Source organism: Centruroides vittatus, unplaced genomic scaffold, assembly GCF_030686945.1.
Source record: "Centruroides vittatus isolate TY-2023 unplaced genomic scaffold, ASM3068694v2 scaffold_944, whole genome shotgun sequence".
Taxonomy (NCBI): Eukaryota; Metazoa; Arthropoda; class Arachnida; order Scorpiones; family Buthidae; genus Centruroides; species Centruroides vittatus.
In genome coordinates, this window is record NW_027122722.1 from 1,763,438 (window position 1) to 1,781,698 (window position 18,261).

The 18,261-nt window shown below is 31.7% G+C and overlaps 1 protein-coding gene across 1 annotated transcript in view; it reads right to left on the minus strand.

The window, feature by feature from the left end:
* Positions 1-9,634: 9,634 nt before the first annotated feature.
* Positions 9,635-18,261, minus strand: part of LOC136990483 (GTP-binding protein RAD-like) — a 40,801-nt gene continuing 32,174 nt past the window's right edge. Inside the window, exons 3-4 of the mRNA XM_067288869.1 lie at positions 11,220-11,409; positions 9,635-11,006 (exon numbers count right to left, since the gene is read on the minus strand). Coding sequence (XP_067144970.1) covers positions 10,735-11,006; positions 11,220-11,409 — 462 coding nt within the window. The 3' untranslated portion in view covers positions 9,635-10,734. The remainder of the gene's footprint in view (positions 11,007-11,219; positions 11,410-18,261) is intronic.

The window sequence follows — 18,261 nt, forward strand, 5'->3', positions numbered from 1 at the left end:
CAAAATAATGAAATAATATCTCGTATTAACCATGTTTTATAGCGGAACAGATTTTGATATTTTATTCGTGGCTACACAATCTATATATATATATTATTAAAGTACTTTTCGGACTGCTAGGTGATAAGCGCGCGCCAACAATTTAGTTAATGTAAAGTTGGAAATGTCTATTGTATTTGACATATTCAAATTTACATTTTGTTGTTTTATTTGTATTAAAAGAAAAAAGAGAGAATCTGTGAACAACGAATGGAAATATTTTGTACTTATAAAGAATTGAAAAGCAGACCTGCACCGTTCTAATAACAAATTGGGTGACGCGATGACCCGAACATCTTTGGTACGTCGCGTTACCCAATACGTAAGTCTATATACGAAGGTATATAGACTTACGTTTTTAATAAGATTATTATATCGAATTAAAATATGTTTTTTAAAATGTGTAAAGTTGTCTCTAAATCATTATTTAATTTTTATTGGGGGGTGTAGAAAAAGTAGCATTTGCCTAAAGGGATCGCGTACCCTTACGGCGATGCCGAAGGAAATACAGTAGAGCGTCGAAAATTGGAACCAATTGGGGACTGGGGTCGTTCCAAGTAGTGATTTTTTCCAATTTCCGATTATGTACGAAAAAATATATTAACCTGTCCGATGTTCAAATTTTTCTCCGTTGCGTATCGCTTCGTGTTGAATTTTTTTCCGTTGTGTGTCGCTTCGTGTTGAATTTTCGTCGATTTTAAGCCTAACGAAAATTTTTATAATAATAATCGAGGCTATCGTATCGTTAAAAATTATTTCTTTATTTTGTACAAACAAAATAAATATATTGAAGAATGTAAAAAACATGAAAATTATACTTTAGAAGTAAATTTAGTATCAAAAACGTTCGATTCAGCACGACACAGACCGACTGAAAATCGTTCCAGTTTCCGGCCATTTCAATTACCGACGTTCCAATTTTCGACGCTCTACTGTAGATCATTTTTCAGTTTTTATTGCCCTATTTAACGATAGCTGTTATTTTGAAATAGTGTGACCAACGGAAAATTAGGAGTATAAAATATTACTAATTTCAAAATAAAAGCAATTAAATCTCTAATTTTTTAAATAGAATAGTTAAATATTGGTAATAACTCATACAGTGGGTTGATTTTCTGAAATTTAATTTTTCAATTAAATACTTTCCATCGATTAATTGCAGCTTAAGTAAAACAAAGCCGTAAGGAAACAAAAAATTTTGACGCCAATGACGAAAAAGTTTATTCATATAATTCACATATTTGTCGTTTCTATAAATTAAAATAAATTAATTAAAATAGTAATGGTGACAGTCATTTAATTAATATAAAATTAAATATGCAGTGCTTAGACACGAGTTATTCGCGTAAACACGCGAATATATCGAGAGAGCTTCGCGCTACGAATTTGTTCAGCTGAAAACACTCGTACCGCCGTTTTTCTTAACATATTCGTTTCACTACAAGGATGATCGAGTCTAAACACTCGGATTCTACTATGTCATTATATATTCTGCAGAAAATTAGACTAGGAATTTTACCAGTCCCGAAAAAAGTTAAGTACAGTAATTGATGTAAATGTATTTACAAACAAGTAACAAAGCAATTACGAACAAACACCGATGTTTAAAAGACTTTTACGTTACGTCACTACAAACTGAAACGTTTCTGAAACGAACTGTGCCGATATAATTCTGTCAACGTGTTTTTCAGGCCGAACACGTGGCTTATAATCACCACTTTACTGAATACAGTCGACTCCGCATAAGTCGACACCCCAAGAGGAAGTGGAAATGTGTGGAGTTATCCGATGTGACGACCAGTGCCGTAACTAGGGCGGTGCCAGCAGTGCCCAGGCACAGGGCGCAGTTCCTGGGGGGCGTATAAACGACCTGGACCAAGTTTTATATCATAGTTTTGGGGCGTAGTTACAGTAGCTCGCACCGGGCGCATAAAAGACTAGTTACGACTCTGGTGACGACTAAAGCGAAGTTGAAAAATAAACCACAAAACTACAATTAATAAAATACAGTAGTGCGTTATACAGTAGTATAGGCTGACAATACATTGTGTCCTCCATTTACAATTACTCTGTAGATGAAAAACTGAAAAATTCGTTTAGTGTTGTTTGTTTTGAGCACTTAACTGTCTCGACTTTCTTTTTCAACGATCACGAACGCCTCGAAAACATCATCTTCGCAATTGTCCATCGTTGCCAAGTAACGTCTAAGGATTCTTAATGCTTCTAGCGTGAGAAAATGCAAAATTGAATTCTGGTGTGACGTTGATGTAGATTGTATATTTTCTTTTTGTTTATCTGTTATTATTTTATACATAAAAATAACATGTTAAGGCATTTTTATTATAATGTGTATATATATATATATGTATATTAATATTATTAATATATTATTATATTATTAAATATATTAATTATATATTAATAAATCGAGACCCCTCCTGAAAAAAATAAGTTCGCATCACACGTGCGGAGTGAATTCATTTTTTCAGGAGGGGTGACAACTTATCGGAGTGTGGCACAGCAAAAGTATGTCGACTTATCCAGTGGTGACGAGTTAACCGGAGTTTTTTAACATTAATGCCTATGTAAGTCGGCCGGGACCACAGAAAACTGACTACTTAACCGATAGGGTCGAGTTATCCGGGTGTCGACTTATGTGAACTCGACTGTATTTACAATTAGTGTCTGCATCGAGTAGCTGTTTTTACTTTCCCGGCTCGTAAAATAACCAACGGAAAGTAAAAGCATTGGTCGTAATTGGTCGAATTTCGCCGGAATTTTTGCATATCTTGACGTTTTAAAGTTCTCTGATTCCAAAGTGTGGCAGAAGTGCATGCTGTGTTAGAGATGTAATTTCAATTACAGATATTTCAATTACTCTTTATATCTATCTATTGGTTACAATAGATAGATATAAAATATAGATACTGATAACATTGCCTTCCTTCTTGTCATTAATATCTCCCATTCTTGCTGCTTCGGCTTACCGATTGCAACACTATCTAACATATTTCTGGACAGTTGTCGACTTGTATTTTGCCTCATAGATGTAGTTAATTGAATCGTGTTTTGCAATGCACTAAAAGAAGTTTGTCCTCAAGAAGAAAATATGTCTGTAGAGTTTGCAAAGAGAAGTTTATCTTTCGCCTCACTACTACTTGACTACTTTTGTTCTGTTTTTGTTTTTGCTTCAATGCAATGGGGTTTCAGAAATTAAGGAGTTTTTGCTTAACGCTCAGACTATTCTGCTTGGACCGTCTTCCGCTAACGAACATCGTAACTAACGTTCGTCAATGGAGAAAGGTCGAATGCTTATTTTATTACTTTATTTTAATTAACAAAGAATGGATTAATTAAAAATTCTTAATTTTGGTTGGTAAGACGATTGGCTTTTCGATTTTGAAACCACCGAAAATTGTATTTCATTGGAATTGAAATTGGATTTACATATTAAGAAGCGAAAATAGAAAGCTGCAAAAGTTATTTTAGTAAGATATCTTTATGAGAGCTTTGATAAGTAAGTTTTATCTTTCGTAATTATTTATGTTTATTCAGTTAAAGTTCGTTTGAATCGGCCGAGTCAAGATCGCAGTCATTTGTTTTATTTAGCCTGTATTTATTGTCCTGCACATATAAGAAGGCAATAAAATTGAATAGGTGAGATCGAAAAATATGAAAAATGTTTGCATTATTCATTTCTACTCAATGTTTATACATAATGCAAGGTTGAATAATGCCGGGACGATTTTTATTCGACATTGTTTTATCGGCGACGTTAATAAATGGGTGTAAATGCTTATTTTATTCCATATAATGTTATCTAATAATTTAGTTTTATCGATTTTCAAATTAATATAAAAAATAAGTAGGCCCGTACAGACTTTTAAAAAACGAGTTTAAACATTAAAGATTAAAAATATAAATCATAGAATTGCCATTGAAACGAAGTATCTAACTTTTTAATTAATGCAATTGAACCAAAATTTAATTTCAAGCGCATTCGTACATTTAAAAAACGGTTCAAATTTACATAAATAATGAAATTCGCGGTTAAATTATAAGTTTGTTACTACGTTATACGCTGTATTAACGTTTCTTAAGTTACGTTTAATTTATGTGATGATAAAGAATAGCCAATCGAATTAATCGGTAACGATTTCATTTTGCACGTTCTTTGTTGTCTAATGTATGTCTAATCTATCGAATTTATTTCGAAAAAACGGTAATTTAAATTTATTTCGTCACGGGTACAAGATAGTTTCCTCTATTATTAGGCATTGTTGATGACATCAGTAAGAAACTGTCCAAAGAAACTTTTACGTAGCTCCTAAAGCATAATTGTTAATCGCGTAATTGAAAATATGGGAAAATAAGCTACGTATATTACTTTTTCACATGGATCTTGATAACGCGCTACTTTCATCAATTATTGATTTTCACACTAAAACATTATTAGTAAATATTTCATATTTAAGCGAATTTTTAAAAAAATCTAAAAAATAAATTTTATTTCGAGTTTTGACGTTATTTTCGATTTTGGCATTAAGAAAATATTTATTCCAAGTTCTGACCGGATCAAATTACCTGTCGAAATTTTGACTCGTCAAACATAAAATATTTAATAGTGGAATAATTATAAGAGCTTTAGCTTTTAAGGTACGAAGTAGTGCATTCTATTTTTGAGTGCAGAAGTAAAATTCTTTAAGGAGAAAAATAAAAGTATTTAAAGAAAATATTTATTTGTGCAAATGACTTAAAATTGTAATATTTAAAAAATTGATGCTGGAATTTTTTTTTTTTTTTTAACTTTTCGACCGTAAGTGAGAAAAATTAAGATAAATTGTGGTATAGTTTTTCTTTCCGGCGATTTTTATATCGGCTGTTTGTTGCATTTCGAGCATTTGTAAGTGGTTTGGATTAATTATTATATGGAAAATTAGGTCAGCTTTTTTTATCCCGTTACGAATGTCCCTTTTTTTGCTTCAAATCGTGATCTTAAATTATAAGTAATTTCTGAGCATTAAGAGTAATAAAAATACATTTTCTATACGCACCGATTTCTGCTAAATGTAAATATTCTCAGTCAGAAATTAGTATTTCATAACAAAATGACAACTCTTGCCACCAACTGCTAACGACGATCGATTAAACAAGTAATAATATCATATAAAAATAGAAAGAGAATATTTTCTGTGGTTAATTCTTTGAAACTTTTTTTCATTCGACTGGCAGAAATTTAATGGCCTTTTTTATTTTTAATGTAGCTTTTGTTTAAATCCGCAAATAACTTTACGAGATTAGAAAATTCGTTGAGGGAAGATAATGGTTCGAATCTATCGAATTTATTACTCCATTAGTCGCGATATCTTTCAAAGTTCGCAGTTTTTCACTCGTTATTTTTACAATAATTTTTTGGAATCCGCTTCGAATTTATAATTTTTTAAAATATTTCTCAACAGATTGTTGATTTTCTATTTTGTCTACGCATGTTTATTATACATACAATAGACCTACTTAGAAATCTGTGAACGTTCAATGTTTCGTTTGTTGTTTCGTGGATAGAGAATTATAATCTTTCGTTATATATATATATATATATATATATATATATATATATATATGACTTAAAATGTTCGTAAATTTTTAAAATATTTATTAATTTTAAATGTATCATAAAAAGTAAATACGAATAACAGTTTTACATAATGTTAATATGTAATGAAAAAAATATTTTTACGCTCAATTTGACTATTGATTTAAGATTTTAGATTGTTATTTTTGATATAGTTTTAAATGTAATTAATAAAATAACTATTCTCAATTGTAATTCACTTTAAAATACAATGAAACCTCGCTTAACGAGCATAATTCGTTTCAGAGTCTTACGCGTAATGCGAAATACTCGTTAAGCGAACAATTTTTCCCATAGAAATTAATGTAAAGTACGATAATGCGTTCCACGCCGAAAAATTGCTCAAATGTTTTATGTATAACGTTTATTCAAAAAAATTGTATAATATAAACTGTTAAGGAGCGTGAATCATCATCATCTTTTCTTCTAGCGCGGAATGAACCATCCTGGAATGAGAATTCAATTTCCAGAAACAAAAAAAAAAAAAAAAAAAAAATTACAGCTAATGTTTGATAAACACTCCAAATGATATGCCAAATTATTGGGTTATGTAAAGGCATAATTAAATATTAGAAATTAATTAATTAGACTAGAAGTAGGCAGTTATATTTTCATCTCGTATTAAATTTAATATTTATAAATAGTTAATTTTTAATTCGGACATTTCTAAAATTTAATTTGGAATCGGTCATCGAATTTAATGACTCAAGAATTTGGCGTATCGTTTGGCGTGTTTATGATATAACGGGCTATGGCTGTTGATGTTTATAAGTAATACGTGTGAACACAAGTTTGGAAAAATATGCGATTGCAAGCGACACTGAGATGCCAGTGGAACGAGTGCTAAACACAGACTGATGGAGCATGCCGCATGCGCACAATTCGGGACTTCCCCTCTCCTCATCACTCGTTATGCGAAATATAGCTCGTTAAGCGAGGCAAAATTTTACAATTTGTTTGATCGTTATGCAAAATACTCGTCGTGCGAGGTGCTCGTTAAGCGAGGTTCCACTGTATTAAAAATTAGTAATATTTACTCGTTATGAATTTGTTATTTATAATTATTCTTTTAAATAATGGTTTCGTTTAAGCAGACTTTCGAAACTTTTGCTGGACGATTTATTTTTATAGACAGATTTCCTTATACTGTATATATGAATTACGGCATCCGTAAATTGTGTATCTGGAATTTCGATGACTCGAACATTTCAAATGGAAAGGAACGTAATATTATGTAATTTTGAGTAGGCCTATATAATTTTACTGTATGTGCCTAAACACGATCTATTGTTAATAATACACTAATCAATAACTTCCAGATTTGGAAGGCACCTTAAGTATTGTTTTTTTTCTTTTATTTTCTATTAAAAGTACAATACATATATTTCGATAACATTTATTTTCAAAAATTACAGTACACAATTCATGAAAATATCACGTTTAAAATGGTAACAGAATTTTTAATACCCAAGCTGGAAAAATAGATTTTGTATAAGTTAAATATATACGAGTTTAAGTTATACTAACTCGATAGCACCTTCTTTTAGCATCGTATTTGTTTTTTTTTTTTTTTTAATTCAAGTAGTCCAATAAAGTCGAAAGCGTTAAGAAAATTATAATAAATCTCAAATTATTAACATTTTTCGGATGAGAAGATTTGGGATAAGAAAAATATACATTTATTAATATATGTTAACATATAATATGTATAATATATCGACCGGCATCAACCGATTTCTTTTCTCCATTTCGTACATTTGGGTCCGTTAGTCGCGAGGGAAAACACCGATTTAAATATCGAGTCCGAAGATTAATTAAATGTCGCAGTGGTAAAGCTGTATTTAATGTAATGAGTTATGTAAATGAATAGTGGGAGTGAGTCGTGATAATGCCGATCGTACTTAACTGGGTGATGAAGAGACGTCCGGTTGGAAATTATAAAAATCGGAATTCGGAACCTCCGTCGTGCTCTGCGGAAAAAGAAATACAATAGGTATTCTGACTTAAGATTTCTAATTGAGAAATTTAGGGACTGAAATTATAAATCTTTTTCTATATCTGTATTCACGCAAACTTTAATGCAGTGTTTAATTTCACCCAATGAAAAAGTTGTAAATCTAATTTTGTTATACTCGATACAGAAATCATTGAGTTATAATCTTATATTACTCGAACGGACACTGGAAGAAACAGAGTTCTCAATCCAATCAAACTTGGCTCGGAAAATTATTAATGAAATATAAAACGTCGTATATGGGTCTAGATATCGAATTTGAGATCTTCTTCCAATGTTTCGGATACAGATGTTCATTCTTACAAACTGTTTTTATAGAATAAGAAGATATTAACTGGAAAATTTACAAATAAAACTTTGTAATTGCCACTGTTCTGCGGAAATTGTAAATATAACAATTTATTCCATTATTAAAATAAAGATTTTACTCGATTATATCGAGAGAGTTCTAATCTGTATTTTTTTTTTTCTTTTTGTTGTTTTTTTAAAGTCGTTACGTTCCTATCGAAAAGTATAACGTTTTTATTTGAAATATTTGTAAATGTTGGAAATTATTTTGGTGACGAAACGAATGGAAGAAAATCCTGAAATGTTTTCGTAAGTATCGATTACGTCTTGTGTACATTCTGGATCGGAAAGAAGCTAAATTTTCGATTTTCTCGAAATTTTATCGAGAGTAGGCGTGAAAATTCAAAAAGTAGATTAAATCCCCATTTTATAGCATATTCCGTGTATTGGTGTCGCATTGTGTGTTGCAAATGTTATTTCTAAGCGGAGTTGGAGAATCATCCGCTTATGAATTCTTTCACTCTACTAAAAATCTCATTTTTTATTGAATCTTGTTTCCTATTAGTATTCTTCTCCTTTAAGGAAAATAACACAAAATTGGGAATCGAAAATATAATTTGCCATCGTACGCAACTATTATGCGAAATGTACTGTATTATTAATTTTCAAATTGTTCTTCAGATAAGCGGTCGTCTAAACTTCCAATAATAGATTGGAGTTTTTGCATAGAAACTACTAGGAAATTCTAAAGTCGAAATTGAAGAGGAAAATACTTTCGAAACCATAACGCCCATACTATTAATATCTTGAAGACTAGAACTACAGTTCGTATTTTACGAAATCGATACAAATGACTTTTAGTCTCGGTCTTGGATATATGAGAAAGAGATAGCACCTTGATTCTCTAGATGTCTAAATTTAAATGTAAGAATTTAACATCGAACAATACGAGCCGAGTAGCGTAACGTGCAAGTATAATTAACGTTGAATTTTCTGCTGCAAATTTCCGTATCTGGAAAACTTTTACAATACGATTGTAATATCGTTACTTAATCTTTCTGAATTTTAAAAGCATTATTTGTTTATCGTTCTGGAAACAATGAACTACGCCTGTATTAATTCACATTAAGCTATATATTTGGATGCGATAGCTAGGCTAATATATACGTCTGTGTATGAGTTTTTATAACCTAGGTGTATCTAATTTAAAGGAATTGTTTCAATCGAAAACTTCACTCGAGCAATCTAAGGCTTTTAGGAACAATCGACGAAAAACAATTCTTATTCCGCGATTGATAGAAAACGGATAATTCGAAAATGCTGACTGGTTGCCTTGTAACGTCGTTTTGGCAAAAATATTTTTCAATTTTTAATGCACGTAAACAAACGTTTCCGTTAAAAATTCTGATATTTATTATTAGCATTTTATAAGGAAAACATTTCATTTTTTGCTTCAATATTTTTTAAGCTTATGTATTATTAATCATTTTTATTGCAATAACGTACTCGTACTTTTACACAATAAGACTTTTTCGATAGATTAATTATGCCAAATTAGTTTACCCCTAAGCAAGTAAAACATTTTATGTTTTAATTTTAATTAGTAATTATTTAGTCGTAATTTTTTACTATTCACTCGAACGGTGTCTTCGACGGTGCACTTAGAAACATTTTTGCCAAGAGGACGTTTCTTCCCGTTGTATTTCGATCTTCCTTATTGGTGCGTATAAAAGCAGTTTATTAACATTGTAAATTATCTTGCGTATGAATTTCGAACAAAATCGGTTTATCGTGGCATTGATGATAGATTTACAACCCTTTTTTTTTACTTTGACTTAAGAGATGTTTTCGTAGCAACGGGGTGTCTGCGATACGGTGCTTTTGTAAATTTAAAGTTTACTGCAATAGTAAATTTTGTTGTTAAATGTAAGTTTTTTTTTCTTTTTGAAATTTTTAAGCAAAAAAGCATCTGGAGATTTTATCTCCAATAAAACACGGAGAGAAAAACTCTCCTTATATATATGTCAAATGGATGCAAACGATTAATTATGTATTCGGTGGCTGTAAGGAGCAGAGGAGGAAGAAACGAGTCAAACTAAAGTCGTTCTGAATTCATTAATTTGAAAAGTACATTAAATAATTAATTACTCATCGAACCAGATTTAATCAGTTTACCTTGGAAAATTTTTCTGCGCAAATATTAGGCCGATTCGACTCGATCGTCCTTCACGTGTTTTGCCGCTCTATAAAATATCGTAAACAAGTTTTTCTGTCGCACTAAGCTGATTACGGCTCAATTAACGGACGATAAAAACAATTTCGACATTTGCAAAAGCAATACCGAAGGCGCATGAAAGATGAATGCTTCGTGATAACTGATTTGTGGAATGATTCTTACCGTTGCCAATGGTAAACATTTGAAAATCGATCGTTTTCGAGATAATCGCGTCATCGAAATCTTTCTTCTCTTGGGTGGCGATAAAAATTTCGACGGCTTTCCATTTATATAATTGAAAAATGCTGATTCTACGTAAAGTTTTGTAACTTTACGCAGAGGAAGAAAGAGTTTATTTTGGAAAACTGCTACGGGGTGGTTTCTAAATTCTCTAATTTATCGATTATTTTACCGGAGGCAATGGGAACTAGAAATGATTTAAAATTTAGTTTCGTCTAAGATGACTGTATACTTTACGACTCGATTTCATTTAGGAAAATTCCGAAAAGAACTAATACCATGGAACTTTTGTGGTAATTGTTGTTTTTATAAAACGTGTAAGTTGTCGCACGATTTCGACTTATAGTTTTCTTTTCCCAATAATCTGCTGATGAGGCCTCTGGCTCGATTTCCGGATCCGAAGGAGCCCTTGCTTCTGCGCTTACGGAACGAAGGAAAATCCAACATCTCTTGCTTCTGTAGCGCTTTCAGGCGAATCTGCGAGACCAATCCCACCAATAATTCGTCCACGTTGTGATCGATCCCCGCCGAAGTCTCGATGAACTTGCATTCGTACGAACATGCCACCGCTTTCCCTTCTGAAATAAAATAAGAAATTATGTGAAAACTAGGTCTTACTTTCGCCTCCATTAGCGATTTATTACGATAAATTTCAAGAAGTACGACGAAAAAATTCTTATAAACTAATTGATAAATGCTATTTTAAAAACGTATCGGTCGACGGTACATAATTACGTTAGCTGCTCCGCATCTGCGACAGATAGAGAAGATGAATCGGAAAAAAAGCTAACCTTCTGTTGTGATGATTCTGGATCGAGCCAGATCGCATTTGTTTCCTACCAAAATGACAGCCTTACTAATTGTGTAGCCCAACTCTCTCAACGCGAAGAGAACATCCACCGCCTTTTCGAAGCTGGATCTGTCTGTCACGGAATATACTACGACGTATCCGTCCACTTCCGTCGACGTAATTTCCGGCATCTGTAAAAGGAAACTTTTGAAATAAATGTATTTTAATTATTGACACTAATATTGGATTCGTTATAGGTAATCATATTTCAAATATATTTTTAAAAATCTTTACGGATTTTAAAAAATTTACGGACTCCTGAGTTTGTAGTTACTTTAATTATCAGTATTTACTTAGCTATAATAAAAATTAGAATGATCGAATGATGTATAATGCGAAATTGCCCTTTTGCCACGAGGAATACGAACTTCAGTCTTCTCGATTTTCGTTACTTGAGCCCGCTTAGCTTCATCCCTATTGGCTAACTGTTTTGCTTATCGCATCCCGTAATAAATTTAACCCAAGCCATACTAGGAATTCGAGGACACGACGAAAATCCCATTTCAAGCTGACGAAGTTCGACGCGTATTGAATGTATATATCTGTACTTTTTCGACTGCAGAAATTTGTCTTTCTCGTTCGTATTCTTATCACCTTTCGAGTAGTACACTTTTTGATTCCCTGTTTAAATTTAAAAATAATTCATCAGTTTTAAAGAAAAGAGGCATTTATCGTTACCTAGATTTGAATAAATATATTATCTTACTATTATTCTTTACACAAAATATAAAAAGTTTTCTCTTCTTTCCTATCAATGGATCTAACATTCGGTGCAGCCATTCCTATTTTCCTATCCGAGTCGATATCCTATTAGTTTCTGGTTGATGTTATTTCTGATTCTTAGAGAGGATTGGTATCGTCTGAAATCTTACTGAACGATCTAAAACGACACTTCGAAGGAAGATCGAACTCCCAGCCTCAATAGTAATGTCCGAGAGGAGGAAGGAAGAAGGAAGGGAAAATATAAAAATCAAAGACGATCCAATTTTATTGTGTATAAATATAAAGTTTTGTTTATAACGTAGCCTATTTAAACACTTTTGTCGATATTTTAAGAAAAAAATTAGTTAGCAAATGATATTAAAAAAGAATTGAAAGCGTTTATAGCTGAAATTTTTTATTTCTTCTTCTTAATTCTTAATTATTACAATGAAAACGCATACTCCTAAATCATATTTATTATTGATCGTCATCCATGATATGGATAGATAATAATATTTTGAGACAAAACTAATGTCACTTTACACGTCTATATTTGGAAAAAATGTCTGATGTAGGAAGAGAGGAAATCAATCGTACATAAATCTAGTTAATGTTAATCGATATACCGTATAAATAACTTTATTTATTACTTAAATTATTTACACGCTATGTCGACTTTACTATTATTTTCGAATTTAGATGACGTTTTCTACATTAAAACTTTTACTTGTGCTTCGTACATTTTTCATAGGCCTAGGCCTACATCTCGGACGTCAAAAATTTCAAGAAACGAATCGTGATGTCACAATAATGTCATCGATAACAGCCAACGAGCGCCTGACGTGTGATGACGTTTTCGCACAAATTTCGTATACAACGGCAAGACGCGTAATGCCGATCAAAATTACAATTGTTTTCCATATGAAAAACTAAAGCTTGTTTTCCACGCGCAATTATTATTGGCGCCGATCGACCGACGTCAGTTAATTTGTGTGTGAAAACCCAAATTTTAAATGAACCATTTGACCTGTACAATAATCATTGCGCCAGTAAAAGTACGCACGAGTGTACAGTACTTCGTGGCGCTTATTGTACTTATTGGCATGCCCCAGCGCCAATAATCATCACCGGAAACCTAGCTTTTAAGGTATCCGATCCTATGTCAAATATAATGATCTAGACTTAATATATAATATTCACCTACTGTATATAGGGCCTAATTAATAACATAATTTCATAATTTTGTATAAATTTATTGTAAAGATTTGTTAGAATTTTTAAAAGTAATTATTATAACGGAAATTGTACTTATAATTTGATAATGGATTACGAATATTTGAACCTAATAAAAAACATAATTAAGGAAATTACATTCCAAATATCTGTAATTTTATCTCTCGGCTTTCGTTTATTTACATTACTAATGTGGACATTAGAAAATATCTGCTTATTGTCGTAACGGTCGGACTTATAACATTGCCGTACTTGTCACTAATACTCTGTATAGTTTCTTTGTCTATACTCATTTTAAGAACATTTTTTATTGCACATTTTAAAAATATTTTGCTCTTTTCTGCTTACTTTCTGAAGTACGAAATGGTTTAAAGCTGCGTAAAATTAAATAAAGCCTTTAGTTAATACTAAATGTAAGCTGTTAAATTATCTATCGAATTAAACAACTTGTAATAATTTACGAAGCATGGCCAAATATGGCTTAAATGGCAATGATACTACTGTTGGTCCCTATTCCATTTCTCCAATACTTTGACTATTCTTTTATTATCTGTTTTCTACAGTCTACTTTCTATATACTGTTATTTTTATTCTCAATGTTGTCGAAACTTGGCTGTTTTATCTTAACTTCTGCCGCTCTTGTTTCTGTCGATCATTTAGGCCTACTGCTTATCCCGAGTTATTTGAATTCCTCAACCCATTCTATAATTTCCTTATTTAGTTCTAATTTGCATCTAATATTTGTTTTTAGTTATTGTTATGGCGCTCGTTATTTCTTTTGACATTTTCGTATCGAATGCTTGGCATATTTGGTCGAAAATATACGAGTTTCTGCGAATTATCTTCGTCTTTTGCTACGAACACGTCATCATCTGCGTAGTAGATCAAGTCTATATTGATGCTATTTATTTTTTATTTTTTTATGCTTTTACTATATTTGTATTTTTATTATATTTATTCCATTTGGAATTACAGCAACTTTATATGGGTTCAATTTTACTTGCCATTACCGATGTTGACTTTAAGTATTTGTTTACTTAGGAGACATATTCCCATTTTATATAAATTTTTCGTTTCTTCGGAATTTTGTCGTACGGAGAGCGAAATCATCAATTGCATTTTATACTGAAGCAATTCATGTTTTTTAAAATAAATTGTTATATTAAAAAGAAAAATAATATTATCAATCATTTTTAGTGTTAGTCGTAAATTTTATGTTTCGCATATCCCATTTCTTAGATACGAAAAGATTATTTATTAATTGTTTTCGAATTTTAATTCCAATTAAGGTTAATGTTACCTATGGTTCCAAAATGGCGGCTCGTTTCTGATTCAAGAAAACAGTGGGGACGCACGTTCTAACCTAACTTAACCTATTCTAATAAATTACCATAATTATTACCAACCAAATTATTAGAATAGGTTAGGTTAGGTTAGAACCTGCGTCCCCACTGTTTTCTTTCTTCTGTTTCCTTGAATCAGAGACGATCCGCCATTTTGGAACCATAGGTAACATTAACCCCAATTAAAATACAATAGCGGGTACCTATTTAATCCGCATGATCAAAATATTGCGTATTTTTACTTTTTCTTAATGCCGATTTTTGTTCGGCTTTTAGGGGAAAAAAAAAAAAAAAAATCCGGAATAGTTTAGATCGGTGGTGGTCCTCCGGGACAAATAACGCCCTCCAACTTATTTGACACTTTAGTTATTAATGATAGAAATAGGTCTACTTTTGATATAGGTCTATGAAACACAAAATACGTAGTAATTGTGGCACTTCTATCTATGACTTATGCGTAATTTGGCCCTCCAATCGAAAAGTTTGAACACCATTGGATTAGATAGTAAAATATTATCATCAAATCAGGGAATATATGTTTTAGTTTCTAGTGTTATTTGTAAAGCTAATATTAGAAAGTTTAATGTAATATTAGTCTTCAGAACTGCAGTTAACAGATATTAAACGTAAGAATATTAATTGAGAGACTGTAGTATATAGACATACCCCACTTCACGTCACTATTCTATTCCTGGAAATCAGACTTTCTGCTGGAAATAATTAACCGGAGCCTATTTCTCATTATTTTAAATGAAAAAAAAACTACAATGAATTATAATGTGGATTCAAAACGTAACTAAAACTCAGTAAAACATCCGTATATATGTAACAAACTTCATTGTAGAATGTAAAATGCCTAAAACGCCACTTTCTGATTATCAGTTGCTTTATTTGCAATAACATATACAATCTGCCTGCCGTACCGTAAACGTAAAGTTTACGGTACGGCAGGCAGATTGTATATGTTTGCACGCAGATTAATAATAACATAGTTTTTTCCAATAAATTTTGATTAGCAAAGTCTTTTATCATTTATTTACGCAATTATTAACTCAATACACGTAAAATAAGAATAAAATATGGAAATACTTGAATGGCTATTAAAATATTCGTATTTACTACCGGGGCTGCAATAATTGAATGGTGACCAGATTAATTAATTTTTATTCTAAGATAGTAAATTCAGAGTGTGAAAGTGAGAAAATGAAAAAAAAAAGAATTTTTATGTTTCTACGAGCAAGGTAAATGAAAAAAGATAATTAAATTTATCATCATCTTCACATTTAAACAAAAATAACCGTTTAAATAATAAACTATACGTGGTATACTCGAAAAAGAAAGTTGGAAAATAATTCCAGAAAACGTACGAGTGAAACGGAAATTGGATTGGATATAACCACGAGAGCATCCACCTCAAGCCAAAACAATGCTGGCGATCAAAACTGTTCAGAAAGTGTTGATGAAGAAACCGATTATGATCTTCCTTGTCCATACATTTGATCCACAGACTAAACCTGTAGAAGTTTTGGAATATTTTTCGATAACGAAACATTCTCTTTCCCTGTTGATCAAACAAATAAATATGATAGGCAGAACCGGCTTAATAATAGGCATAATAACCTGTAGAAGTCAGAGCTTTTTTTCGGTATAGGCTTACTTTCACTTTAGGCAGTGCATAAATTACTAGCAATAGACAGTTATTGGTCTTCAAATCCTAATAAACACGTTGAATGCATTTCACAGACAAGCAATTCAAACTGTTACTCGAAGCATTTCATTGTAATGAATGATATCTTTGCAGTAAAACGAAACGAACCAAGATAAAACACATTTCGTAAAATCAGGTATCTAACTGATTCTTTGAGAGTATAATTTCTAGAGTATAATAGTAAAATTTCTTCAACTCAATCAATAGAGGAATGCGTGATAATTTTTAAAGGAACATCAGTAAAACAATATATGCACTTAAGCCCCATAAAAACGGAGCTATAAAGTATGAGCAAATGCTGATCTTATTTATGCATACGTATCGGAATTTAAAATCTATGTTGGAAAGTAAAAAAACAGAAAGTAAATCGGAAGTGTTAGGAACACGTATAGTTTTGAAACTAATTTGTAAGTTAAAACGTCGATGCGAATATTCCACGATTGATAATAGCGAGGTTGAGGTCGAAGTTTTAAACGCGAAAACGTGTACGTCGGACTTTCAGCGCCGCTTTCCTGTAAGCCTAGAAGTTTGACAATGGCGTTTGGAATGTTGAGCATGATTCCACTGACTTTCCAAACGCCATTGTGAAACTTCTAGGCTTACAGGAAAGCGGCGCTGAAAGTCCGACGTACACGTTTTCGCGTTTAAAACTTCGGCCTCAACCTCGCTAAAAGATTTTATTTTTTTCACAAAAATATGTTTTTTTTTTAATGCTCTTTGGTCACGCTTATCTACTTTACTCGCAAAATATTAATGACAAGAATACTGCCTTATAAAGGGTCCATTTCTCATTTTATTTTTTTAGGGGACGGTAAAATGATTACCACTTCAGTCTGACGTCGCCATCTGGTGTACCGTGCATGAATTACTTACTCGTTAGTCAATTTTAATCAAAATGTCGGCTTTTATTCGATTATCTTCTTTAGTATTATCCTAAAACATCCGGTGTTTGTTTATTATTTTGACGGTAAATGTTTACTTTTACTTTTAAATTTTAATTCTTCTTGTTCTTTGACTGTTTATTATTATTGTCCGAAATATATTTACGAAGCATTCGTTATTCGAAATCTGTACTGTACTGTACAGTACGTGGCCGTAAAAACGATTCAATGGAAATATATTTCCCAAGGATCTATATTAATCGAGTTCTTAGATTTCGTTTAAAGAATGCCGGTCTCGTCTGATGTTTTCTTTTATTAGGCGATTTTAATAACTACAGCAGTAGGAAATGAAATTTAACACGGCATCTTAAGTAATGCTTTCGTGTTCTAGATTTTCTATCTTCGTATCGACATTTATATTCGGAATAAGCACGTAAAAAAGACTCGATGACGGTTTTAATTAGATAATTAGATTTGGCATTCTGACAACTGATTTAATAATGGCCGTCATATTTTTGAATTATTTTAATTGCGATGCCAATAACCTACGATTTCTGCCAATTTTTCTCATTCGATTCTCATGCGAAATTATTTGAATTGGAGACGTTACGCAGTTTTAGTTATTAAATAAATAAAAATTTAACATTATAATTTTAATTTATTCCGTCCTTAAAATAAAACTAAATTTATAATAAATTCTAATCATTGAAAATTTCACACTCGGAATTACTAAAGAAAAACGGTAGAAATATTTTAATGTCGCCTGGTTACGCGTGCCGATTGTAGAAATTCGGAGAAAGTATTTTGTGAAACTTTAAAAAGTTTGATAATAATGATAAGAATAAACCCGACAAAATAATTTATAAGTAAATAAATATCCTCCTCGACTGAAATTAAACTGCGAGTAGCGTAATGAGCGTGTATTCGAGAATGCAATTCACGCTTTATTCTGTTAATTTGCAACGTTTCTGCCTATTCTTCTTTTTATTTGAATGCCTTTCCGCTCGAAACAATTGTTTCTATCTGTAGCTTCGTATTTTTATTTCGAACGTAAATACCGTCGTTTGGATTTTAATGTCGTGTCGCCATGTTTAACATTAAAAATATCTAACGGGT